Source organism: Zonotrichia leucophrys, chromosome 4 (genome assembly GCF_028769735.1).
Source record: "Zonotrichia leucophrys gambelii isolate GWCS_2022_RI chromosome 4, RI_Zleu_2.0, whole genome shotgun sequence".
Lineage (NCBI taxonomy): Eukaryota > Metazoa > Chordata > Aves > Passeriformes > Passerellidae > Zonotrichia > Zonotrichia leucophrys.
The window spans coordinates 53,191,071-53,218,963 of NC_088173.1; the positions used below are offsets into that span (position 1 = coordinate 53,191,071).

Genomic DNA, 27,893 nt, shown 5'->3' on the forward strand with positions numbered 1-27,893 from the left:
ATGCCAGGAAAACACAGCAACTGATCAGAACAGGTTGTTTTAAAAGTCTCTTTCATGTATAGAATGTTTCATTTCCTGCCTAGAACCAGGGCAACATGAGGATTGGTAGCCCACATTATACTACATGGAAAGTTCCCATGAATATCTGATAATAAGGATGGAAGTGAAGCAGAGTCAAAAAGAATAAAGAAACAATTTTTTTTTAATGTGAAAACCTCTAGAAAACCCTTAATCTTCCATGAAGTCAGGAGCTTTCTGCAAAATTAATGACTACATTATTACAATGAAACATTTATACAGTGCCACAGAGAAATGTAAACCTCCAGGGAATGTAGGTATGGCACTTTCCCTGCCCCAGTGCTGTCCCACTCCATGCTTTCCCTGGTGAGGTGGCAGTGGTTGCTCAGGTGGCCCTTGGTGGCAGAGGTGAGAGCTGGGGACAGGCTCAGCTCTGGGTCTCCCATCCCAGGGTGGGGTAGGAGCAGCTGAGCCACCAGAAACAACACACAAAGAGCCAAAATGTGCAGTGCACAAGGACAGGGAGATTAATTTTGGGCAGACTGTGGGGGTCACGTGAGGGAAAGAGAGGTTGGATGCAAAAGTTTACTCAGCAAATCAGAGTTCGCTTTCCTCTTGGCAGTGGCTGCCACTAATAAAGATGTTTGTCCTCTCAGACTGCTGGTTGGCAACTTTGCTGAGGCAAGAGTTTAACAGATCCTGGTCTTAGCAAGTGAAATTACCCTTGCACTGCCTTGAACTTTGTTCCTTCCTTTCAGAATTTACGCTTTTACATTTCCAGTTCAGCCTTACAGCTATTTTCCTTTCAGAATGATTTCTTTTCCCTCAAGAAACAAAGCAGTCCTTCAGTTATACTACCTTGCAACAATCCTGTGCAGCATTTCCTGCTTTCTGATACAATCTTCTGGGAAAAGTAATTGACAACATGAGGAAAACTGCAAATTTCATGCCCAATTCTTCAACTTATCTTTCAAAATCCCAGTTGACACAAACTGCTGAAAATCTAGTTAAAACAAAGGCAAATGGTCATGTCACTCTTCTACTATTCCTATACTGACAGGTGAATTTAAAAAGAAGAAATTAACTGGCAAATATAGGGGATGGATTCAATTCCTTCATCCCAGGTACCCCCCAGTGCTCAAGAGGTGAGAAGCACATGGAGAGGGGACATCAGCAAGTATTGCTAGGCAGGACCTACTGTCTGTCACCTGAAAGTTAACCAGAAAGGATGTCCGAGGAAAAAAAATCTTGATGGAGAGAATGCATGTTTTTACTGCTTTATCTAATTCATGGACACAGTTACAACCTTAGGCTGTAACCTCAGCAGATCCTATAAGGAAAGCATTTATTCTTTTATGATTTCACGCTTGGACTACGGCAATTGCTTTTTGCTGGACCTGCTGCTTTCCCTCTCTAAATTCTGCAAGCTACTCAAAGTGCCACTGATCATCATCACATTTTTCTGTAATTATGCTATTCACACACAATTCATTCAAATTAATTTATAAAGACCTTCTTTACTGATGTTAGAGATCTTCAGAGTTTAGAACATTCCTTATTGTCTCTATTCAGATTTTTGTTATCTCCAGGCTGCATTCAGTATTTAAGATCTTGTGGTTTTCATTCACTTCCATGATGAAATGAGAGCCCATGACCTTCCAGATGTCCCAAGGCAGAACCTTCTCCCCAGTTTGCCATAGCAACCATGCTGTTTCCTCTGTGGTATGTTCATTTCTACATGGGCATCCCTTCTCTTATCTCTACTACTTTACTTTTCCCGTCTCAAGTCTGCTGTGCCTCCTCTGCTCTTTCTCTTACTGACCCAAGTATCCATGCTCTTTCCATTCTGACTTTCCTCTTTATCTCTTTGTTTTCGCAAAGCTCACCAATGTCAGCTGGTATCAGCCATAGTCTGTAATTCCCAAATACCAGTATTCTCCTCCTATCTCTTCTTATGTTGTAAGTTCTGAGGTTCTACGAGTTGCATTGCCCAAAATTTCTCATTGTTTTGTTCTTGTTTTTTTTTAAACCTCTAAGTCCCCATGAGATTCCTCTGTTTTTACTAAGGTGCTTCTTGAGCACTTTATTTTGCAAATTCCTTTGTCACAATTTTTCCTTCATCCTTCCCTCTTCACTGGGACATGTTAGACCACACTAAGCACAGAAATCTGTATAATTATCAGTAAAAATCTGTGAAACTATTCATAGGTCCAAAGCAGTGAACCAGCTCATGGAATTAGAATTAAGGACAGCTGGAGATCTGTTGAATCAGAATTACTTTTTCTACAAAAACTGCTAAATGAATCCTGATCAAAGACTTCATATTAAAATTTGGCATGATTAAGTTAGGCATCCAGTGACAGGTCATGTCACTCCTGCTCTCTCAGGGACTTGTAAGCTGCCGTGTTTGCACTGCATCAATAGCAGAGAACATAATTAACAAACAAATAACACAAAGAGAGTTTCAAAGTGATACCCAAAATAATTAGGCATTTGCAGAAGGCCAACTTGTTCCAAAAGATGAGCAGCACTTCAAAGAAAGTCCATATCACATGGAACAGACACGGTCTGTTAAATCAATGAGTCTGAGGGTGTACATAAAGCATTGAAAGAACTGGGCATGTTCAGCCACGACCTGGAGCACAGGCACCCAAGAACTCTTCCATCAAGTACACAGACACAATCAAATATTTCTTCCTGAAAATACTGCTTAAAAATTATTTATTTACTTCTAACACAGAGAGACCAACAGTGTTTCCATAACTAATTCCCTGTTTTTAATGTAGTCAAGTCTGTTATCACATAAAGCTGAACAAACACCCAATCAAAAGTTGGTCCAAAAAGCCTAAAGCTATTAAACAGAGATGGATGTGGGGCAGTTGTAGAGAGCAGGAAAGAAGGAAAGAGGTTTAAAGAAGGAAGGGAAGAGGAATGAGTTTTTTTCATTGTATACAGACACATATAATCTACATTCAGTAACTAACCAGTCTATAAGTCTGCAAATACTTTACAGAATTTTATATTCAAGAAATGTTCAGTATGGTTTACCATATTTCTAACTGTGATAAGAAATTCTACGACACAAATAAGTACAATTACAGCCTGAAGACAGAAGGCTACAAAAGATGACAAAGATTGTACAGCCTGCCAGTGCTCCTTAGTCTACAATGTGCTGATAACATAGAAGTATCATTCAAAATTCTTGGGGTTTAAATCCAACAGTTTTTGGTCAGATGCCAAAATTCTGCCCCTTTACAATCTTTTGATGCTGTGGTTGAGCAAAATGTTAACATGAAATAAGCAATGTACTAAACAAAGAATGGTGAGGAGTAAATGTATCAGTAGTGGAACAGATGTAAGGACTCAAGGCTCTGTAGTCTCAGTCTTGACCTCCAGATGTACCACATCTATACTCCTGTAATCTCTCAAGCACCGCCAAGGTAACTGGATGGCATATATCCCAAAGATAATCCTCCTAATCTTCCTTGCATGGCTGAGTAAAAAAGTTCATGGAGAGAAATCAATAAGTTGCACAGTGAAGAAAAGAACAGTTCCTTGAATCCTCCTCAGATGGATTTGTACACCCAGCAAGTCAGACAACTGCTATAGCTCAGGTTCACTGGCTGCTGTGGTGACACTGCCTGGGAAAGGAATATTTCGCCTGCAGCAAATGTCACTACCACCTGCATTTCTACTTTCTTCCCTCTTGTTCTTTGCTCAACAGCCATTCCAGTGGACTTTCAGAAGAATGGAGCTGCCACTAAAAACTACTCTTCTTCCTGGTACAGGGGAATAACCTCAGCCAAAGCTTCCCAGGGTGGTGAGTGGCAGAGGTGGTGAAGGGGCTTCCCAAGTAGAACAAAAATTATTGGGAGACTAAGCGCCTTGCAAAGGAGCTGCCATAGACTCAGTAGTTTGCAATCCAACCATCAGGCAGCCAAATCCTTGGAGAACATCACAAAAAAGGGTTGCAGGAATCTTCTACCATTTCTACTGTTAATGGATAGACCCATTTAAGGATTGTCATAGATCTATTATTGAATGATACAGACAATTTCAGAAATAAGTCTATGGCTAAAACAGTGTTGTCTATGTTCAGAAGTAAGTCTATGTTAAAACAGTGATTCAGACTGAAGCCAGGAAGAGGTGGGCGTGCTTTGAGGTGACTAGGTGATAACCAAACCAAAAAAATAGTTAGGGTTAGGGTTAGGGTTAGGGTATGGATCTGATAAAAGGCATCTCTAGGAGATTCATATTGCCATGAATAAAGTACAGACTTCAACCTATTTCTAAGGCAATTGGATTTTTTCTTCTTTTGTTTTTGTTCGCTATTACCCTATACTTCTATTTATCCTGGTTACCTGAAAAATTTTACATTATTGCCTATTTCACAAGATAGAAAATAGATACAGAGATTCAGATACAGAGATACAGAAAAAGATGAAAGAAGCTTTTCCCATACGATATATTTTCAGAACTAAACTTTCTGAATTGCAACAGGATATAACAAACAATAGAGCTCTTGCATCATTAGGATTTTGTAGGAGGCATGAATGAATGCAGAACCAATCAATGCCTTGTATCAGTTCTTATAGGGAGATCATTATCAATGGGATTTATTTAAGAGAGATGGGAATAGGACTCAGAATAATTAAATTATTCCAAATTGCAATAGTAAAATTGCCCTAATTTGTAGCAATTTCCTTGGTTTGGTCAAAAATTTTGTTAACAATGTTTTTTGCTTAAACTCTCGGAATGAACTAGTTCCCAGTTTTACTGTTACCCACATCAGAGCATGACTCAAATACCTGAACAAGGACCAGACCAAATGTACTGCTCCCTCTCTCCCTCCTCAAATTGCACTTCTAAAGGAGAGGGCAATCAGGGCTGCAATACAAGTGTGCTGACAGTCAGGATGGGGCTTTAGCCTGTGCCCCTGGGCAGACTGACCCCCCCAGCTGTGGCAGCCGAACCTCTGCCCCAGGCTCTGAAAACAGCCCGAGGTGGATTCCTGGATTCCCCTGGGACACTCCTGGATGCCTAACCAGCCAAGCTGACACACAAATGCTGTCCTGCTGCTCTTGGCTTCATTTTGGAATTCACTTCCTAAGAGTTCTTAACTTCTGGTCTAGTTTTAGCAGCACAGAACAAGCAATCTTGATAAAATAGAATACAGTAAAAAAACCAGTTAAATTTTAAAACAACAGTTTGAAAACACTAGTTTGAAAATTCCTCTTCTGTTTTGGGGAGCATACAAGCAACCTTTGATATGGTCTCACCAGCCTTTGCTTCCACCTTTCCTGGCAGCAGCCAGCACTTGTCAAATGCAGGAGACAGCTGTGGGATTCCATGCAATGTCAGTATCAAACAAAGTGTTACAAAAAGAAAAAGATCTCTCAACAGCACAGAAGAAAGGTTAAAAAAATTATCTGAATCCTGATGGCCCCCAATGGCTCTGCTGTCTCTACACACACAGAGCTATGATGTGTTACAAAAAGGTGATCTCAGAGGCACTGTGGAGCTGAAGCCCAGAAACTTAACAGAGGTAAAGCTTGGTTGGAAGCTGCTTTTAGCAGCCTCTCATTCACAAGTAAGAAGGACTGTAAATATGTCCAAAGACACACCATTATTTTCTAGGTTTCTCTTTGGGGATGCATTTGGATAAACACAAACAAAAGCACAAATGAAAATAATATAAAAAAAGAGAATAAATTCCGTGCAGATTTCCAACCTTTTTATATTGAAAGGAAAATGAGACATCAAAACCATTTTCTAACTATTCAGTCTGAAACTACTTATTCTATCTCTACATGCAAAATCATCATGAAAGGAATTTATGCAGCAAAAGAATTGCGTCTGAAGAATCCAGCCCAGCTCCATAAGGCTAGAGGTTGCATTTTGGCACAGCTGTCCTGATGTTGTTAGACACGACCTTGACCAGTCAAGAGCATCTTCTGACTTAGCTACAGTTTTCCTTCCCAATCACTGCTCAAAAACTCTGTACAGAGACCATTTGGAAAGAGATTTTTTTGACACTTCATTTCATGCTTTTGAGAAAAATGAAATATGAAAAATGAAATATAGCCTGTTATAGTCATGCTTCATCTCCTGGTTAAGCAAAATCTAAAATTTAAAACTCTCTGAAACTCAGATCTTTCAAAAGCTATTGGTTTTAATCAATCTTAAAAAACATACTTTGTAAATTCTTCCATTCTGTTTATCTCCAACCACCATAAAAGAAGCAGCTTCAAAGTCACATGTTCTAAATGTACATTTAATGTGTCAGTGTCTTTGCTGATATCCTGTGTCTTAGTAAAGTTCCATGATCCAGTTCTACTGCACTTGGATGATTCTCACTGAAATATAGCACTGTGAAAAATTTTAGAGCTGTGTTCATATTTACTTCAGTATGTAAAATTTCTGTTCTAATCTGAAGGTACCAAATTACTTAAAAGAAAATGTCTTAGAAAGGGTTAAAATCTTTCATATTCACCATTGTTCTAAATGTCTTTCTGGCTTCCAGGCCTTCTTCCTGAAATTTTCAACTCTGTTTTGTGCAGATACCAAAGAAACATCTCCTGGCAGCATTATCAAAATGCTGAAGAGATAATATTTACTTTATTCCTCTTGTTGGGTATTGTCTGAACTAGGAAGAGCACAAAAACATCCCTTTCAAAATGACATAGTCAACCTGTTCCTAGGTAGCTATAGACTCTATCCAAAATGAAACCATTAACTTCCAATTTATTTATTCAGTCAGGCCTGGGGTAATCTACTTAGCAAGGAAAAAAAAAAAAAAAAAAGAGAAAAATAAACAAAAGCCATATTTTCCAAGGCAAAGAATTGAGCATGCAGCACTATTTCAAACAGTCCAGGCTCCATATGACAGAAATGCCAGGGAATTGTGGCTGACACTTTATGAATGCGTCAGAAGCTCCTTGTTTACACTCTGCTTCCCTGCCTTGCTCCTTAATTGCTTATTTGTGTCCCAGTGCAGGGTTCAATGGGCTGCAGTCCCTTGAGGTTTCCATGTCTGGCATGTTTTAACCTTCAAAACCTGGATATTCTCCTGCTTTTCCTGACTACAATTTACCCCAAGAAAGCACGAAGGCTGCCTTGAAAGGCCTGAAAACCACAGAAATAACTTTGTGTTACTGTTGGTCTATATACCTGTCTCTGACTATACATTTCTTGACAAGATAGCGACATAGAGAGATAGAGAGATAGATATTTCTGTAGTGTTACTAGGAACATATCCAAGTTTCAGATTGTTGTTCAACTAATACCTGAGGATTCAATCTGAGATTCTGGTAATATGAAGTGATTTAAAATTACCTCAGATCACCATTTCTACTGGCATAAAAAAAGGTCTAAGATGAAAAAAATCTAATATTAGAATGTTTGCTTTATAACAATAACAGCAAAAAGAAATAAATTGTACTCTAATGTCCATCCTTAGATGGGCAATTAATTAAACTAATACAATTCAAGGCATGCAAAGAAAACAAGTTCTCTGCTAAGTAAGTGGCAGAATCACAGAGAATCACATTAAAAGCAGGAACCTCATGAGACCTCCAGATCAGCCTCTTGCTGGGAGAAGTAAACTGAAGTGAACTGTAAGGTCAGAGCTTGTTACTGAGGGTTTTATCCAGCTGGATCTTTCAAACTTACAAGTTATTTTTCTTCAGGACTGCAGAAGCCTTATAACTGCAAAGTTAGGAAATACACTGTGTGCAGCACAAAACAATCAACTGCGTCAGTTCGTAATATTTAAATTTCTGTGCTTAATTGCTGATTTACTATGGAAATACAGAAACCCTGTCACTAGGAAGATATGGTAGACTGAAGGAACCTCTCACCAAGTCTTGCAATTTCACTGAGCAGTCAAAGTCAGTACTGGGATTCTTTAATGAAATAGAGAAACATCAAGTAGCAAATTTCTCTTCTATTAGTACTCATGCTTATACCAGACAACACCATGTGGAATTAAAAAGTAATTGATTCTTGAAAGAACACTTGCTCTCCATCTTTCCATTGCCATTGGGTGTATAGCACTGCCTCATGGAAGCAAAGCTCAAAAACTGTTGCAGTAACTGATGACAAATAAGCTGTTGTACATTATTTCCCTCTATGGTTTACAAGTACTACATTAATGTAATAAAAATAAAAGTAGTATTCAAAATAAAAATAAGGATTCAAAAATCCTTACAAGGAGAAATTTTGATCTCAGAATAATGAGGTTTGAAAAAGAGCAGAACAAAACTAGTTTAGGTAGAAAGAGAAGATGACAAACGCAAAAAGAGAAAGAAAAGCATGCACACTTACTTTTGGCAATGCATATTTTGGCAGCTTCATCTGAACGAAGCCATTTCGACGGTATGACACATAATACTTGGTCCTGTTTGCTGATGTTGTCTACAGGAAGGAGAAACAGAACTCTGTGACAGCTCATGTTAAATCTAAAGAGCCTGGGATGGAAAACTGCTTTACATTTAAGCTGTAACTGAAATGTGTACCCATTACTTTTAATGCAATGTTCCAAATCACCAAAAGGAATATTCCAAATAAACATCAGTGAAAATTGTCAACTCACAGCCTCACCTGTATTTTCTAATCAAAAATGTAACACCAATGCGCTGGTATATAAGTTAGCATAATTCCAACTAAATCTTTGAGCACCACCAGATCATATCAGTAAATAAAACTCAGCCTTTGGCAATATTTAACCTTTTTTTTCACATTGAGACTCATCTTCTTTCTTTGACTTGGGAAATCCATTTAAAATACTACCCCAATCCCACTATTTTTCTCCTAAATTTTTGTGTTTAAAAAGGGAAGAAGATTCAAAAGACAGCCTATCCTGAAACATGAAAACTTGGCTTGGTAAAAATAAAGTTGATATATATATGACAGCAGGTCCACATGCCTGAATATTTTAAAGGTAACAAAGTATTTAATATTGAATGCATTTTTTTTTTTTGTGGTATAAAGAATGTGATGTCTTTAGGAATGTGATTTGTTAAATGATGATGGATCAAACCAAAAACCTCATCATTTGCTTAACTACTGCTAAATGGCAGTCTTACCCATCTGTTCACAGGCTTTTTTTAAATGCATGTTTTAACATCATTCATTTAAATTACTGGAGATGATGCAAGGCAGAGGAAAATTGGACTTGAAGCACATAGTCATGTCAAGCCTCACTGGTATTAAAGGCTGGTCTGTGCTTAAGAACAGTGTTGAAACTTTAATCCTGCTTCTAAAATCACTTCTGAAACTGTCTGACTGTCAGTGCAAATTGGGAAAAAAATGAGTATTAGAAAGTTTCTGATCTTTATGGATATAAGCATACTAAAGAAATGTGGCTGAGATCTTCCTCTAAGGTGGTAAAAATCTCCAAAATAGATTTGGGCCACTGCAGACCTGAAACACTGTGATTCACATCTGCACAGCTCAGGGAATATGAACAATGCCAGGGGCAGGGAGACAGTCTCAAGCTCTACTGTCTTTTTGAACAGAGGATTCTGTCCCATCCTCTTTCTGACAGGAATTGCTGTGATACCATGAGGAGTCCTTGGTCTGATTATAACTTATATAACTGCACTTTAGTGTAGTGATAAAAGAATTTCCACGTGGTTTCAGAAGTATGCTGTTTCTCAGATGTGCAGCTGATGTGTGGTTTCACTGGAACAGGTAAGTGCTGTCCTGCCTCACAGCTCTGGGGTGCTGTGCTTCAGATGTGACTACAGGATCCCAGAGTCACCTTCTATCCTCCAGTAATACAGATATGGCTAACTGCAAACCAATTTAGCAATAAGATATACGTTACCTATTATGGTTTACTGCAGAAAAGTCCAGAGGAAAAACACTAGAGATGTTTCCCCTTTATATGTGGAACACATGAACATCTCATCTGGCACTGACATCTCTCAGATCCAGACACCAAATTAACAAAGGCATCATTAAGGAGCAACTGTCTATTACTTATGTGTGCATTTCCACCTTGCACTTCCATTTTGTGTCTGCTCATGTCTGTCATAAAAGGGAGTAACAGCCCAGGATGCAGTTGTAGAGAACATCCAGCAAAGCAAAATCCTTGATGACGAAGCAGCCAGTATTTTGCTGAGCACAGCAGTCTGGAAGTTTGCATGGTGAGAAGAAGTTCTCAGTATCTACACACTATGAAATGGATTTTTAGACTGTGCCTGGGGGAGCCACAGATAACAGCTTTGAGCAAAATGCATGCCATGAATGCTAGATCTTATCTGAAAAAGGCTACTTTAGCCCAAAAGTCCTTTCCCAATGCCATTGGGTTTTAGTTTTGGGGGCATTTTTTGTCATTGTTGTGGTATATTTTTTTTTCTTTTGGTTGGTGCATGGGTTTTTGTTGGGCTTTCTTTGGTTTTTTTGTTTGGTTGAGGTTTTTTTAATGTTAATTCTTCTAAGCCATGGAGGTCCTTGAAACCGCTATGCCAAACAAGAGAACAGATCCTTTGTGACCCTGCTAATTTACAGGTTCTTGTGGAAGAAACAGGCTCAAGGGGGGGAAGTTGGAAAGGAGCCTATCTGGTGCACACTGAGGCACTGGTGGGGAGGCGTATCCATTGCTACAAAATAGCTTTCCTGCAAAAGTCAGTAAATATACAAGCCGTGCAGCAAACAAATCTCATCAAAGTAAGAGAAAAATGATAGCTGAGCACTAAGGAAAGCACAAGCAACTTCCCTAGCAAAATCTAATAAAACAAGAAGGACACAACTGCTCCTTGAGAAGTTTGCAGCTCTGAGAGATTCAAACCACAACCAGTGCCACGCACTTAAAACAATACTTACAAGTGTGCCTGAGCTGTACTGGTGCCACATGGCTGACAAAGTTCCAGCCCATACTTCTGCAGGCAGGTCTTGTAATTTGGGAATGAAACAACCCCAATGTAATTTGGACCACCACGAGTTGTAGACGTGGCACTTGGGGACATGGTTAGTGATGGACTTGGCACTGTTAGGTTTGTGGCTGGACTCCATTTTAAGGGTCTTTTCCAAACTAAATCATCCTATGATTCCATGCTAATTTGCTCCAAGATCCCCAGCAATGGCCATTTTGCTTCCTAAGCACAGCCATGTTAGCAGTTCTTTCCTGGCAAAACCTCTTCAGAGGAGAATCCATGTGAAGAAGCTGTATAATTATTCTGTCAGTGGCTGTCCTTGCATGTTCTTCCCAGGAAATGGTTTTGTGTTTTGTCCTGGAAAGGACCTAGAAGAGTTTCTAATCACAGGAGCACAAGGTTTGCATTTCACCTAACACACAAGAGTATTTATAAAAAGTAACACAATCCACTAGAAAATTTTCATATAGTTAAAGGGCAACTGGTTGTACAAACTAAAGATGCTTTTTTTTTTTTTTTAATTTCTTTTTTTGTTTGGACTGATAAAGGAATGCTTTTTTCCATGTAAAAAATCATCATTCATTAATTCCACCCTGCTCCTTACAGTGTTGCTGCACTGTTCAGAATTTTATTTTTGAATTCCAAAATGAGCTGTCTCTCCCAAAAATGGCAGAGAAAGATGAGGTACATATATACCTGCAGAAATATGTAGTCATCCTGCACAGTCAGGGAATCCCGATCGGTGCTGCCAGCAAATGGGACTGTCATTGTCTTATCAGAACAATTTTGAATCTGGCAAGTGATGTAGCGATAACCTGAGGGAAGAGAGACAGAAACATATGACAGGGCTATCAAGGGAAAAAGAAGCAAGCAGTACTAAATGCAATTCATGTAGGAAAAAGGCTGCCTTTGCCAGGTGAGCTAGTTGTAGAATTATTATATTAAACTCTCATATAAGACTTTTTCAATCTCCAACGTACTGAGAATATATTAACTGCTTACAGTTCAGATCGTTCCCTGGAGGCAGCCTGTTATTATCCAAATTTTGCTGGTCCAGAGAGATTAGGGGTTAGATGAATGAGCCATTCATGGGTGGGGATAATAGAAGGAGCCTCTTTTCTCACTTAACCTATGCACAGAGCATATTCACTTGGAATTATTCACTTGGAGATACGGCAGCCTGACACAACATAACTGAAATCAATAGATCAACCCCAAGTATAAAATTGTGATGAATGAGAAAAGAATCAGGCTCCATTTAATAGACAGCGTGCAGAATTTTAAAGCCTACTTTCAAAGCTCTGTAAGAATGTTCAGACACACTATTAGCACACTATTGGAACTGGTCTTTTGGGGCAGGATTTCTATATTCAGAGTTAATACCTTGCTGCAAAAGCTTAGACTGATTTATAATCAGAGGAGGCTTTGGCCTTTCTCTTCCTCTCCAGTTAGCAAGGACTATCTTCTCTCCCTGGATTCTTAGAACAGCACCACTGCATCTTTGATACAATCTGCTCTTATCAGAGACAGCAGAGCCAACAATCATTATCTTACACCAGCTGTGACTTAAACACCTTCCCTGGGACTCTTTAAGACCTTCCCTAAGCTCTTGTACAGCTCATCCTTTGTCACAAGCTTCTGAGCACAAAGCAGTTGACTGACTTGCCCAAGCACAGTGAGGCAAATGTTATTCACACAATCTTGTGCCCAGATCACTAATGCTACCCACGCTCCAGGTACAGTGTGAGAGAGCAAATAATGTATCCCCATGTCCTTCACTACTTTTGCAGTGTGAGGGGAAATGCATCCCACTTTTAATGACTTTTTATTAGAGAAGAACAAACCAGTACACTGGATACAATTATTTGTTTTAAAATCTGGATCTGTTTAAGAGGCAGTTAGAGTCAATCCAAGTTCTCCAGTTTATGTCCAAATCATCACCACAAGGACATTTCGTGCAGCAATGGACCATTTAAAGTCTTGCAGGTGTTCACAGTTCACAACACAAAAATTACAGATCTTTGTCATATGGGTAGTGCAAAGATGCTGTTTCCACTAAAACCAATGGCTATGCTTGTATTGACCCTAATTGCATAAAGTCAGTTTCTTGAGAATCTAGCCAGGAGATATTTCATGAGAGTTTTTCTTTCTCTGCTTAAAAAAAAAAAAAAAAAAAAAAAAAATTATAAAACTTAAAAAATAAAATAAGAATCCCACAAAAAAAAAAAAAAAAAGACAAACCAAAAAACCAAAACAAAACCCCACCAAAACTGAAACAAACAAACAAAAAAAGAAGCAACCAACCAACCAAAAAAACATCAAATAACCAATCAATAAACCAACCAGCCAACCAATCACACTCCCCTCCAAAAAAGCCGCCCTAAACCAAAACCAACCAAATGAAAAAGAAAAAAAAAAAAAAAAAAAAACCCATCCACAATGCACCACCAACCAAAACCCCCTTAACATTCAGTCCCTGAAAAATCATCTTACATTGTCTCTAAAGAAAACACCTGATGGAGCTGTCACCATGTCTCATAAACCTCACTGTTAAAAGATTTAGACTTTTTTTCATTCAGCTTTTAACAAGATAACTTTGATTTTTTTTAATAGGGCTATAATTAAGAAAAGCTATGGGAACAGAGCAAGTCAAACTGTGCATTCTTTATGGCTCACTTTTAGACTGCACAGGAACTAAGATGATCTGATTCAAGGAATTAAATTATCTTTCAAGAGTATGATAGGGAACAAGAAACTATACAAGCATTTGGAATCATGGTGACTCTTTAAGCACATTCTGACTGCTAATCTGCTTTTCCATTTATTTCCCTTTTGAAGTTTCAAAGTATACTGGATGCTATAACATGAGGAAATTCTAAGAGATGGTGGCTGCTGCACTAGACCTGACACGTGCAATGATTCACATTAATAGACATTTACCCAGCACTAACACTGCATTGCCAGTTTTATTTGCAAATCAGAAAAAACTGTTTAATGTTCAAATGCCAGGATAAATTGCACTATTAATGGACATTATCAATAGAACTTAGCATCTTGACATCAATTCCTCTTAAAGTGAAAAACAAGTAGATTTTAAATTACACTATATTTTTATATAACAGGACAGTTTTGCTGACTACAAATAAACAGAGAAAGAATCTGACTTGCACATTTTCTCTTCTGACTAGTTTTAAAAACAGTCCAAAAAGTACCTCTAAACCAAAGAGAAATAACTATATACTAGTGTATCAATTGATAACATTTTCATTTGCATACCTCCAGTGGGGTCCTGGATTTCCATATGAACTAAATCAAGGTCGCCGTCAACACCAGCAACAGCCCTGAGAACACAATATAATCAAGTTATGTACAGCCACCTACAGCATAGTAATCATGCGGATGGAAGAAAAGAGAGGATTTCATACCAACCAGGTTTAGAATTCTAGCTGGGAATGAAATAAACCCATTTATAATGTCCTATTACTAACATCTATAAACAACTTATTTTTTTCTACTTTACATTATGCTTTTCTTAAATTTCTTTAGAATCTCTTCTACTAAAAAATGCATATAAATGGAATCAATTGAAGAAAAAAGAGTAGAAATATGCATGAAATTAGGAAAAAACTGACATAATCATAAATTGATACACACACACACACAGATATGCACTCACATGCGCTGGCAAGCACTGTAGCATCTTTTTACAATTATGTTTAACATTTGAGACTATAAAGCAGATTTAATGCTAAAAAAGAGTTAGATTCCTTTCTTATTAGAAATATCTAAAACTTGACACATGGTTTCCATAACAAATTGATGTATCTTTGGTTAGCATATTCAAGAGAATACATTCTGCTTTGGCAAAGAAAGGGAAGAATAATTTTGAGAAAAATATCCTGAGAAAGAAATTCAGTCAGAGTTGATCAAGGTACAGTTTAACTTTGTAAAGGTGTAATGGGAATACAGGATGATTTTCTCCCAATATCTCTCATGTCAAATATGCTCAGCCAAAAGATGAGTTTTCTGCCCTCAGGGCTCCCATCCCAGCCTGGCAATGGCAGCCCCAACTGTGCTTTTTTCTGGCCCTTCTATTGCCATCAGTCAGGCAGATTCTGCAGAGCCAGAACGTGAAGCAGAACCCAGCCCCACTCCCACAGACACATCACTTTTCTCAAGGCCCTTCACTGGCAGGGCAAGAGTGAGGCAGAAAATGTGAGCTGAAGACATGCAAAGGAGATCCATTGAGTGATAAAGTGCAGCTGGATGCAGATATTAAAAAGGTCCATTAAGATACTTAAGAGAAGATTATCATTTTGATACAATTATTAACAATCAAATGCCATAAAGCTATACTTTGGACTGAAATTACATCATTGTTTAATGGTTTTAGTAGCAGTGATTTATGAGGAGTGGTTAAAACTCAGACTCAGTAATTGGTGGCTCCTCAGGAACACAGGCCAGGGGGAAGAAACTGGATGATTTCCACTGCTGCATAAGAACCAGAAATAATCACATATGCTGTTTTTCCCTAGTAAGATAAATGACCAGGCCAAAGGAGGAAAGGGAGGGGGAGAGATGAGCCCCCTTCAAGCCATCAGATGTCAGAGAAACTTATAGTGTGATTTTGGTTTTTTTTAGCAAATGCATGGAAAAATCTTATATTTATTAAGAATTTGATCCCTCAGACACAAACTACTTAAGCACTTTGGAGGCAATACGTTAGATTAGAAAGATTTTAGATCCACTGATGTCTGATGAAAATATAAATGAGCAGAGGGAAGGGATCTGTGAACTTTTGTGCTGTGTGTGCTGTTATCTATGTTTCAAAATCAAACCTGCTATAACTCTGTAGTCAGCAATTTGAGGGAAGAAAATGTTTGCTGAGTATTTTACTTTTAGTCTTGGACCTCAGGCAGCTGAACCAAAGAAACTTTTGCGTTGAATTTTCTGGGCCTGAGCCTGAGATGCTAATAAACATCAATAATGCAAAGAAAGTTTTTGGGTACTTCTGAAATGATTTCTTGTATCTATAATTTATCACACATGATTTCATAAGCACAGTTTGAGGTATTTGTCAATATCTTTACCTTCTCATCTTTATTTCAACAGCTCAGAATTACAATGATCTCACTTCTACATGCTCCTCCTAACAGTGGCAGCTGACACATGTAGATTCAAATCTTGTTTCCAGTGTAATTTTTCAGAGAAAGAAGTTGTAACTGATCTGTTTTAATGAACACTGCAGAATGAAACTTCCTTACCCAGACTACTTTTCTCCTTTAGACTCTTATTAATTATAATTATTTAATTAATTATAAATTATACAGAATATTTCAAAAATATTATTTGTGTTTTTCATTACTCCAATTGTACTGATGAACTCTAGCAGCAGACACTATTTACTCAATGAGGATGTTACACCCTCAAAGGCTACTTTTGAATGTCAGCTATGGAGCAGAGTTTCTGAACTCCAAAGTCCCTTTTCCCAGCTTTAAAAACACTTAGGAATAGTCCTTTCTTCTTTTATTGAAAAAAGACCAAATCTCTTACAGCTGCTAAGAAAATCTCCAGAAGAGAGTATAACCAATATAGAGAATTTGAAGCTATATCCCTGAAGAATAAACTAATCTCATTTCAGTGGACTCCTCTGCCAACAGTACTTAAAAGATAATACAGTTATTTTACTTGTGCTTAAATCATGAACCAGAGGAAAAGTTGTGTGATGCTCTGCAGGCTAAACACAGAGCAAGGCCCTCTGCTGAGCTTCTGAAAATACCAGGCAGACAAGGTGCATACAGGAACACAAACCTTACATGGCCCTCTGAAAAGGAAAGATCAGTTTCATACTTTTTCATTTTGAGGGAGGAATGTAAGACAAAGTCAGGGTTTTTTGGCAATTTCATTTACAAACCTGCCACTACCACAACATAAATGCATTTTACTGGTGTGAGCATTGTGACCACACATCCATTCACAAGGACAGTTTACTGTTCCCCAGCTGGTTTAGCATAGGACTTCTGTCTTATAAAGCACAGATGCAATGGACCCTGATAATCTGAAAGCTTCTTTCTTTTTGATTGACATTTTAGAATAAGCTCTAATATTTTTTCCCTCCAAATACAATAAGCATTTTCTTATAAACTATCTTTTTTTTCTCAATTTCATTAGTGGTTACTTTTGGTTTGGTTAAAATTCCCCCACTCTTCTCAAAGTACTTTGCAATTAAAATGTTCTCACCTCAGCAGTCCGGGACCACTTGTTTGTTTAGTAGTTTTACTTAGGTAAACTCAGGGTATTCTGGTTGACTTTTTAATCTTTTACATTCAACTGCTGAGTTTTCCAATGAAATTCAGACTAACTTTCAGATCAGACATGCTTTCCTCTAGGAAAAGAAGCATTTCTTGACCAAGTGTACCATGTGGGATAAAGCAAGTGCAACACACCAACACTTCAGATCACATAACAGGATGGTTGCAACACTTCAGAATTAAAATATTGCAACTTGACTGCAGGATGGTGTAAATAAAAGCAGACTCAATATGCTTATTCCCTTTCCTGTGAACACAAACTCCCATTATCTCCCTTGTGCTTGTCTGACACCATGTTGAGCCTCTTGGGAAAAATAGTTCTGCAAAATGTAATTTTAGAAATTTTTTTTTGAGGGATTAGTTTTCTTATGCATATGAGTTTTTTACACTTATAGAAGTTCTCCTGAAAGATTAGCTGTTGTATGACCTAGTTCTTCATAATTTTTGCATTAGTGATTCACCAGGTAATTTCACTGACCTGAACTGCATTATATCAGCATGAAAATGGTGCAAAGGAGGTGACTGCAAAGCTCTTTGTGTTTGTCTTAGTAGGTGTATAAAGGTATACTTCATGGTACAACCATTAGATATTTTGTAGTTTTAAATAACTACACTGAAATTCTAAGAATTTAGAATTTTCTGTTAAAAGTTTTATGGGAGACCATTAGATATTTTGTAGTTTTAAATAATTATACTGAAATTCTAAGAATTTAGAATTTTCTGTTAAAAGTTTTATGAGAGACTTTTGGTATTATTTTAATAGCATCTTTTCTTTTATATAACTACCTCTATTTTTCCCTAAAATAAATATATTTTCTTCCTCTACTTCAGTGCAGCATTAGGAAAACACCAATATTGACCTGAAATTTCACAGTTATGCCATATTCATTATTATTATCATGAATACCATGATTCAGTTAATCACCACTGAATGTAATAGTACACATCTCAAAATGTAAATCATAAACATCAGTCCCTTCAATAATAATTATGATTCAATTTTACTTCAAGCAGGAAACCCTTTGTTTCCAGTAGTCCAGACTCATTTTGTAGGGATCAATTGTCTGCAAACACTAATAAGTACAGTCTGCTCTGGACAAACGTCTTCCCTACCTCCAGTGGATCCCTTCACTGTTAAACATTTGATGCAGTTCATTTGGGTGATTATTAATGAAGAGACAACTTCAAACAGGACATCTGAAAACAAAACCAAATCCAGACAACCATGCTTGCTGATGTGCAGGAGCCCCCAAAAAAAAGCCATCTGAAAACTTCCTGGATGCCTCAATTTGCCCCTCACATAATCTTGGAATATAAAGTTTATCCAAAAAGTAACGTTCCCTGATTTCTAGCAATTGGCTTAATGGCCCTGCCATGCTTAGAAAGCAGATCAAAAATATACAAATGTTTTCACTAATTAGTTTAAAATGGCATTGACTCTTGGCAAGCTGGTTATTTAGGAAAAAAAACCTCTTATTTGATTCATATAGCCTAAAAATAAATCTGCTTATGACTGATTTGTGTTTCAGGCGTTGCTGCCTTCCCATCCACTTCAAAAGGCACACCTTTAATGATTCAGTCAATGCCTTACACAGACAGCATGTTCTGTTATAGTTTTTTTCCTATTCCTAAAAAATGTTTTTCCTGCCATGTTTGTCCAAACAGAAGAGCTACTTTGGTTTTCCCCCGCCTTAGGTTCACCTTGGCTGGCCACAAGATGCTCACAAGCTACTCTCTCACTGTCCCATCTTAGCAGGACAGAGAGAGAAAATATAATGAAAAGCTCAAGAGTGGAGATAAAGACAGGGAGCTCACTCATGAGTTACTGTCACAGGTGAAACAGACTTGATTTGGGGAAGGGTAATTTAATTTATTGCTTATGAATAACAGGGTAGAATAATGCCTTACCATGGCCTTCATCACAGGCTGCAGGGGTGTCTCTGCCCTGGCACTTGGAGCATTTCTTCCCTCTCCTTCTGCACTGACCTTGGTGTCTGCAGGGCTGTTCCTCTCACATATTCTCACACCTGTTGTGCACTTTTTACTCTTTCTTTAATCTCTTATCACAGAGGCACCAGCAGCCTCACCCACAGGCTCAGTGCGGCCAGTGGAGAGTTTTCCTTTGAGCTGGCTAGCACTGGCTCTGTCTGACATGAGGGCAGCTCCTGATCTCATCCCACAGAAGCTCTAAACACTCTTTCTACCAAACCTTGCCACATGAACCAGTCACACACTTCATCACACAGAAACAAAACCTTTTTCAAGTGATTAAGTCAAACATAAGAATAACTGCCCATACAGATTCTTGGCTTTACACACAAGTGAAAAATTCAGTGACAAAGGCTCAATGAAATCCTCTTTGCATTTCTCTCCTTCAGGACATGACATGGCTCTCTTTCACCCGACCCTTGAACAGCCAGGCACCCACTACATTTGACATAAATGGGTACAGCTGTGACTGAGTATCTCTATGGAATTTCATTATTGGAACAGAACTTTGTCCCTGGAGAACAACTGTTTATCAAAATAAACTCATCATTTTTTTTATTTTTATGTTCTTACCTCTCAAGAAAATGGAAGATCTGTAGCTAAAAATAAGAACAGATGCCCATAGCATAGGATCCAAATATCCAAGTGAGTCAAGGATAAAGAATTCCTAAGGCTCTAGATAGTCATAAAAGAAATGTGTTGAGCCTAATTCTCTGGTAATTACCAATTCATTTCTTACCATCCCAGGGTATATTTGTGCTGGTGTAGACAGCTGATTCACAATCTATTCTTTGCTAATGTATTACTGAGACCTATTTTGAGAAATCAAAAGGATTTCTCAATGCTGCATAAGCCTTGGGGACTGAGAAGAATAGCAGCAGACCTAGAGGAATCCCAAACTCCACTCTCTTTCTTCTCCTCAAGGATTACCACATAATGCAGCACTTTTCAAAATGGGCTTCACACACAAAAGCAGTTATATACCATCTAATGCGTGGGTGTTTGATGTTTGGCTGGGATAGCTCATATCTTTGCATTCCATGCTACAAATGCACCAAGAACTGAAAAAAATCAGTTATAAAGGATGGGTGCTATAACATCTCCTAAACAGAAATCATCACATTGGGCAAATGCAGTTTGTAGGCACAAGTAAAACTGGTCAAAGCAAGTAAAGTTTCTTAATTTTACAGAAAAAGAAGTTGCTCAAAATTTTAAAAAATTGCTAATTAGTATTTATACAGAAATATAATATTTACTTTCTATGTGTTGATGCAAATCTTTTAAATTACAGTGTGACTTAGTATTTTTTGTTAGTTTCAAATCTGCCTCTCATGCTTTTGCTTTATAACTCTGGTTTTAGAATAGGGTAGAATAAACTATTTCAGTCAGAAGGTACTGACAACAACCTTCCAGTCCCACTGCCTGACCTATTTAACACTGACCAAAATTTAAAGCAAGTGGTTGATGGCATTGCCCAAATGCCTCGTAAACACTGACAGGCCTGGGGCATCAACCAGCTCTCCGGGAAGCCTCCTTTGCCTCCTAAAATGCTAGGAGAAGACCAGCTCTTATGAAGGGTTAGCCAGCTTTCTCTTCCAAAAGAATAAATGAATCAAATAGAAAAATCAGCTACGATGGTGTGAGAAAAGATCACACTGTAACACAGAAGAAAATATTCTGTGGTCCTAAATTAGAGATGGTTGTATACACTTTCCACTGATGCCAATAATATTTCCATTTCACTATCATGAAAGATCAAATTCCACACATAAAATCTAAAAATATATTTAAGGAAGGATCAAGAACACTTGGAAAGCAAATAAGCCCTTGAAGATGATAGTAATATATTGCTTATAAATCTATAATATCTTTCTGAACATAAATATTTAGAATACTCAGTCTCGACTGACCTTCCCTTAATATAAATACATAACACATTCTATGAAATTAATTGTATTTAGATCTTCATTTCTTTTTGAAAACAGAAAGAAAAGCTTTTTCAGGAAATGCATGAAGATCTGGCTGCTTCTGGAGGCACAGAAAAAATGGTTTCTACAAAGCACAGGAAAATATTATGACTGATAATATTTGTAGTTACCAGACTGAAATAAAAATCTTAGGCTATATCATTAACCTCGGCGGCAAAGATCAAATTGAAATCAAAGAGCAAACATCTGCTAAAGATCTGCCCAGTGAAATGTTCTTGGCACAGGCAGCCACGATCAGCAAGAGACATGCCCTCATTTATCATGAGATGTACAATTAGTTTGGCACAATATTTTTAACACATCAGATGTACACTGACAGGAAAACAACACTAGACTTTTCCTTACAGTCAAGCTATTACAAAGCCCAATTCTTACATCTGTTGAAAATGACCAAACACTTGTTTCTATCTATCACTCAGAAAATTTGGGTGACAAAGGCCATGAAATACTGGAAAGTCTCACTCGACAGACAAACTCCCACTGGAAAGCAAGCATGTCCAACTCTCCACTCACAGCTCACTCTTTATAAATTGCAAATTTCCATATGAGAAAGAAGTAAAATATAGATCTTTATTCTATGTAAGTTTATGAGAAGGATAATTTGGTAGTGATGCGCTGAACATCTGCTTCCAAACCCTTGCTGTTGCTGGCTGATACAGTTTTTGAGAGAAATAACTCTGGTGATATAGAAAAGAGAAAACCAACCCCCTAAAAATATTTCTACTGGTTATAAATGTACAGAATCTTCAAATTTATAATTCTTATTTGTGAGGAATGTGACATTTATGAACAACCATGACTTTGAAGTACTACATTGGAATTATTCCTATCAAATGATATAAGGAAACATAAGGATTCTGAAACAGCAAAATACAGACTTAATATTAAACATGCCCTCATAGGCCTAATCCTTACATACTGAAAACAGAGACAAATTATTTGGGTTGGAGCAAAACTGAGACACATTTCAGTGGCTTTCTGTATTTTTCATAACTTAAGTGTGCTAAGTGTCAGATGAGCAAAAACTCCGATAGAAAAAGTCTGTGAGAGGCTCCCACTACTATTTCTTACCTGTTATTGACTTAGATGGTTTCCAGACTTTATGCATTTTAAAATATTTTTATTAAAGACATAACCACATGCCCTCATGATTTACATCCCATATAATCTCGCTGGGGAAGGATTGGTTATAAGGCAGATATGACATTTCTGACACACAGTGCTACTTAAAAACAATCATACCTTTCCACGGGGTACTTAAAAGACCTGCAAAGTGTATGGCCTATGAAACTCCATCTGCTGTGCAGAAATAAGCTGTTCAATAGCTGTCCAAGTCTATACTTTGCAGGAGCAGGTAAGCAGAAAGTGTCTGCTCAACTCAACTGTTTCAGCAGATGAAGTTGAGGGCAACTGGAATAAATCAGATGAATGTTCTACAAGCCAACCATAGGCTACTTACATCAAAATTATGGGCAGTAAATAGGTTGCAGATTGAAAATGAGGCTCTTGGAAGTGTGAAAAATCTTGTGTGTGTTGTGCCCAGCGCTAATGAGACCAACGGGGCAGCAGGGCAGGTTAGGTGTTGTGCTCCCAGCTCTTTCAGACAGGGTTTGAACTGTCCCTGTGCCCCTGCCCCAGACTCAACCTTCCCCCTGCCTGGCTGCAGGAGCATCAGCACACATGCAGCACGCCCTTGGCTCACCAAATCATGCTTTGGCAGTGGCCATGTATCTGCAGGCACCATAACACCTCTGTGTGCTTTGTAATCAGTTTGTGCAAGTTTTGTTCTGTTGCTTTTTTTTTTTTTACCCCAAGTGGGGCCAGGATGAGTATTTTTTTCAACACAAGAGTGAAACAACTACGTGAAAAATTGTGAGGGTCACAGATGAAACCAAGATCAGGCATCTATTGCAATACTGGCAACACCCCCAGCACACCACAAAATTACCACCAAAAGCTGGATATGTTTCCACAGACATATGGAAAATTATACTTTGCACAACTGACAAGGATCAGAGTCCACTTAGAAGTTAAAAGCCATTTAGGGAACACAAGTGTTTAGTGTAGTATGACTTAAACCTGTAATAAAAAATACGTACTTACACACCAAAATTAAATGTGAAAGGTGGGAGTGTCAAACTGACCAATTTAAAAAATAAAATTAATTGAAACACTATCAGAAGTTTAATTTTGGTTTTAAAGAAGCTATACCATTAAAAAAAATTATCTGTTAAAATAAGGACAATAACAAATAACAAATCTTCTGGATTAGAATTAAACACTTTCTCTGCTCATTTTATTATTTCAAAAATAACATACTTCTTACCAAAAGAAATGATCTTTAGAAACTCGTTCCTGCAGAAGATTCCATTTTTTCCCCAAGTCAATAGATACATAAATCTAGAAAAGGAGAAAAGAAGGTGAAAAATTAGATTATAGGAAACTGATAATACTGTGCATTTTCAAAGACAGGCCCTATATCACTATTAGAAAGACAGATTGTACACAAATTAAAAGAAAAAAAATGAAACAAGCCCAAAAACACATTACCGGGAGCTCAGTACCTTGTTTTCCAGAGTAACTGCCTTTCATAGGGAACCTATTTTAAAATATCATCTATAATAAAGAAAATATTGCAACAATGACTTTTTGTTTACTGTGAAAACACAATTCATTTAGGGTCAGATTTTTTTTTTTTTAACCTCAGCATGGTTACACAAGAGGGATGGTAAAAGGGCACTTCTCCTTCTTCCCATTCATTGACCAAAGAAGCGCAAATGTTTCCTTTATGCTTCAAGCCTTAATGCCATCAAAACTACTTAAGCTAGGAAGTCAGTGCATTTAAAACTCTGATAAAATAGGACCAAAATATATTACAGAAATGCTTAAGAGATTTGATGAAAGATGCACTTATGGGTTTGCTCCACAGACACTAATTTGTAACCCACGAGAAGTGGTCCTTCAGCACAGAGGCACAAAATTACTTGGAGGAGAAGGATTCCAGCTCCACCTTCTCCACAAACAGTTCCCCTCTGGCAAAAAAAACCAAATGCTAATGATATGGATGGATATCAAAACTGCAGATGAAAGATGTTCTCCCCCAGAATAACGTGGATCTAAAATAGCTCTTAACAAATCTCCTTCCTTTAGAATTTGCCTTCAAAATGTGTTTCCTCTAGTTAAAATAGGAAGTTTCTATCAGACTTCTGAAAAGACAGATTTAAAGCCCCCCGCTGTCTGCATGCATTTCTTATTTGATCCAATTTACATAAGATGGGTTTTCTCTTGATATATCTAATAAGAGGGATAAAAAGGCAAATAAAACTGTTCTTCTCTGATGTAGAATTCACCAGTTCAGTACCTGAATGTTCTGGGGGAAAGTATCTTAAAAGGAGTAGTCAGGAATGTTTATGTTTTAAAATGATAGGTTCAATGACAAAAGATAAAAAGCCCCCACAGTTCTGTATTATGTTCTATTATAGAAAAACAGCAATATTAATATGTAAAGATAAAGGTTGAGGTAATGCAGCATAAACTCTATGGGTAAATTTACTGAAGTTTGAATTAGAGATAAAAGAGAATTTCCCAGTTATCTGCACTTCACAATAACTGGGCTTCCTTCCATTGCACACTTGATTAAAGTAGACAGACCACAGAGAAGGAAACTACAATGAGGACTTAGGCTGCCTACTGACACACTCAATGCACAGAGAGAAATGATTGGGGATCAAAAATTCTTCATCCTCAGAGCTAAATGATGGGGCTGCAGAGCCAGGCTCCTGATTTGCTGCTAAATTTTTGCTATTAATTTTATGTGGCTTAGGATTTGCTGCAATCAGGGTATTTTATAACATCCTGCTCTGAGCAACCTCCTTGGGGGGTTGGATGTGGCTGTGAATGAACTGGACTGGACTGAGCAGGGTGAGGAACCTGAGCTGCTTACTTCTTCAAACACCTGTGACCACAGGCATTGCAGAGAAGAGACCATTGGGTTTGCCATTTTTCTAAACAGTACCTGCTCACTGAGTAACCTCCCTCAGTGGACTGCTTAAATCTGGGAGAGATGATCATTTAATGCACTATCCTAACCCTGTTGTCTGAGCTGCAAAGAAAGCCAAGAATTCAGATGTTCCCAGCAAGAGGGAAGAGAACTGTTTAGGATTAGGGACAACACTGGCACATGAACAAAGGGATATATTTTTGTCATCAGTGAATTTCAGCAGAAAATGAAAGATTCTTGCTCTTTGAACAGTGACACCTGTACAAGAGAAGCCAAAGGCCAAACCAAATCCACCCCCACTTCCCCAAAGCCAAACTATCTGCTCACACACACAGTTCAGATCAAAGTCTGGCACCTTATGAGTGAACAATTTGGCCCCTGCAATCTCACTGTTAGGGAGAGTGAAGTAGGACTAATAAGGCATATTCAGACTCAAATGAAATTTTAACTGACACAGTATATGAAATATATAAAAAACAACATGGAGATAAAAAATAACTTATGTACACATTGAACTTACTGCATAAAAAAACCCAAGTGATCCATATGTATTTTTTTATAGGCACTTATGATAAATGAGATTAGATAGGATGTGAAAACAGTTATATTAGTAGACAGGTAATATCTCTGGCTGAAGCAAGCAGGTCTAATAGGTCTTATAATTTTGCCTATGCTCACTTGTTCAATAAATATGTGGAGAAGCATTTTGAAAATATTGAAAATATTTTTCTGTTTTGCCATTACTTCATCCTTTCTGCTTCCAAGTGAAAAATTAAATCCATTGCATCCTTGACAATTTTTTAAAAAAATCTAGAAGCATTTATGTAGGCTCAGCAAATAGATGATTGTTATTCATTATAACTGAGGAGTTGCCAGAAAAAGAGTGTATAGATTTGAGGTAGTAAATGGATTAATCCAACCACATTGACTGGATTTGCATTCATTTATGGTGTCAGCTAGAGGCTAGAGATTTATTTAAACAGAATTTAGGGTTCTGAATGAAAGAACAACGCATATTTTGCAATATGAAATAAGCCCTAAATCGAATCAAAAGTTGTGAAAAAGGCCAAGATGCTCCAGTAGACAAAGAAGCCTTGCTGACTGCTATTTATGAAGGACCTGATTCCTTGCATTCCTTGCAGTCTCCTTGCAGTCTCTTACAAAGTGCCTTTGTAAGGAATTTATTGAGTAACAGAAGCTAATAGTTCCTCTAGTTTAGAGTTTTAGATTGCATTATATTTTGATACTACCTTTTTTAGGGAAGGTAAAGTTACTTAACTCAAAAACCTAGAGTGTACTGACTCCTCAGGGCAATTTCAAATCATCGTTATCTCTCACGATCATTGATTTTAGTACAGTGACCTTTTCTTGTGTCAAGTTGCAATTTTGATTTTCAACTCCTTCTCTGAAAACATCACTTTATCTTCCTCTCCCTTCTAGACCAAATAGATCAGGTTTCATACAAAACATAAGCAGGTTACTGACCCAGTTATAGTCAAAGGCATCCTTCATTCCTACACATCCAAGGTAAAGATGTAGGGCTTGTCAAGGAAGTCTTTACCGTTGACTCTTTTTTGTGTCATTGAAAGCCTGAGAAAAGTCTATCAAATTACCTAACCCTTCCAGCTACTCTTGCAAAACTATTCCTTAATGAATAATTTTTATAGTTCCTCTTTTATTTTTTTTTTTTTGGTCCAGTCATATTTTAAGCATGGCAAATAGTAGCTTCACTCCTTTGGGGAGATTATCCAATTATAAAATGCCTGAAAAATCTTCCTAACATGCTTAATTGATCAAAACACAAACCAACTGCTTCACTTTGTACTTCTACCTCCTGGTCTCTTCTGACAAATACTTCTACCCACTTGTTGTGGGCTGGACAACCAGTTCATACACTTTGGGCTCTTACACTACATGATTCTGCCACTCTGTAACTACAAAAAATTCAGTAATTATATCTACTGTCAGGAACAAAAGCCAAACTGAAAAAAACATTTTCATAACAAAGGCTTTTCATTACTTCAGGCTTCCCTGATGCATTTTATTTACATAACATACATTCAAATTATTTGTAATTGTGCTAGGATTTCAAACCAAACAAAAGTAAAATATTTGGTGTAATTTGTGACTTAGTTTGGTTTGCTATGTTTTTATTCTAGTTCTACCCTTATTTGCAAACCCCTGTAAACATGAATTGGTGTGGGATGAGCTGTTAACTTATATATTCAAAAACATGTCCAAAAGGGTGACTTGGTATAACATCACTGGAATCAGTGCAGTATTTGGCTGCAGTATGTGCAACTTCTCTGACTAATCTCACCACATAAACAATCACTTTCTTGTGAGGTATGATGAGGGTAAAACGGACTGGAGTTTACCAATTTAAGTTTAAAACAGGAGTAATGGTAGAGGCGAGTCAAGGCTGCTACCAGGACTGGAATAACAGAAAGTTTGCAGCTGCAGTTTTGGCACTGTGGAAAAGAGATGAGCTACACACTTAGAGATGGTGTGCACACCCATCAGTGCTTAGCCCAACCCACCCAGAAAACTGACTTCACAGTTTAACCACAAGAAATCTGAAAGAGGGTAAAAATTAACAAACAGTAACAGCTCCTGAATTTGAAAGTGGTACAAAGCCACTATAAGGGAGATCATTATCATACACTTCTACAGAGTCACTGATTCCACAAATCCTATTCTTCTATGT

The 27,893-nt window shown here is 37.7% G+C and overlaps 1 protein-coding gene across 7 annotated transcripts in view; it reads right to left on the minus strand.

The window, feature by feature from the left end:
- Positions 1–27,893, minus strand: part of SORCS2 (sortilin related VPS10 domain containing receptor 2) — a 538,682-nt gene that overhangs the window by 80,522 nt on the left and 430,267 nt on the right. For all 7 annotated transcript variants that reach the window (XM_064711730.1, XM_064711728.1, XM_064711726.1 and 4 more), the window contains exons 5-8: positions 23,513–23,586; positions 14,175–14,239; positions 11,595–11,713; positions 8,344–8,433 (exon numbers count right to left, since the gene is read on the minus strand). In XM_064711730.1, the coding sequence (XP_064567800.1) occupies positions 8,344–8,433; positions 11,595–11,713; positions 14,175–14,239; positions 23,513–23,586 (348 nt within the window). The remainder of the gene's footprint in view (positions 1–8,343; positions 8,434–11,594; positions 11,714–14,174; positions 14,240–23,512; positions 23,587–27,893) is intronic.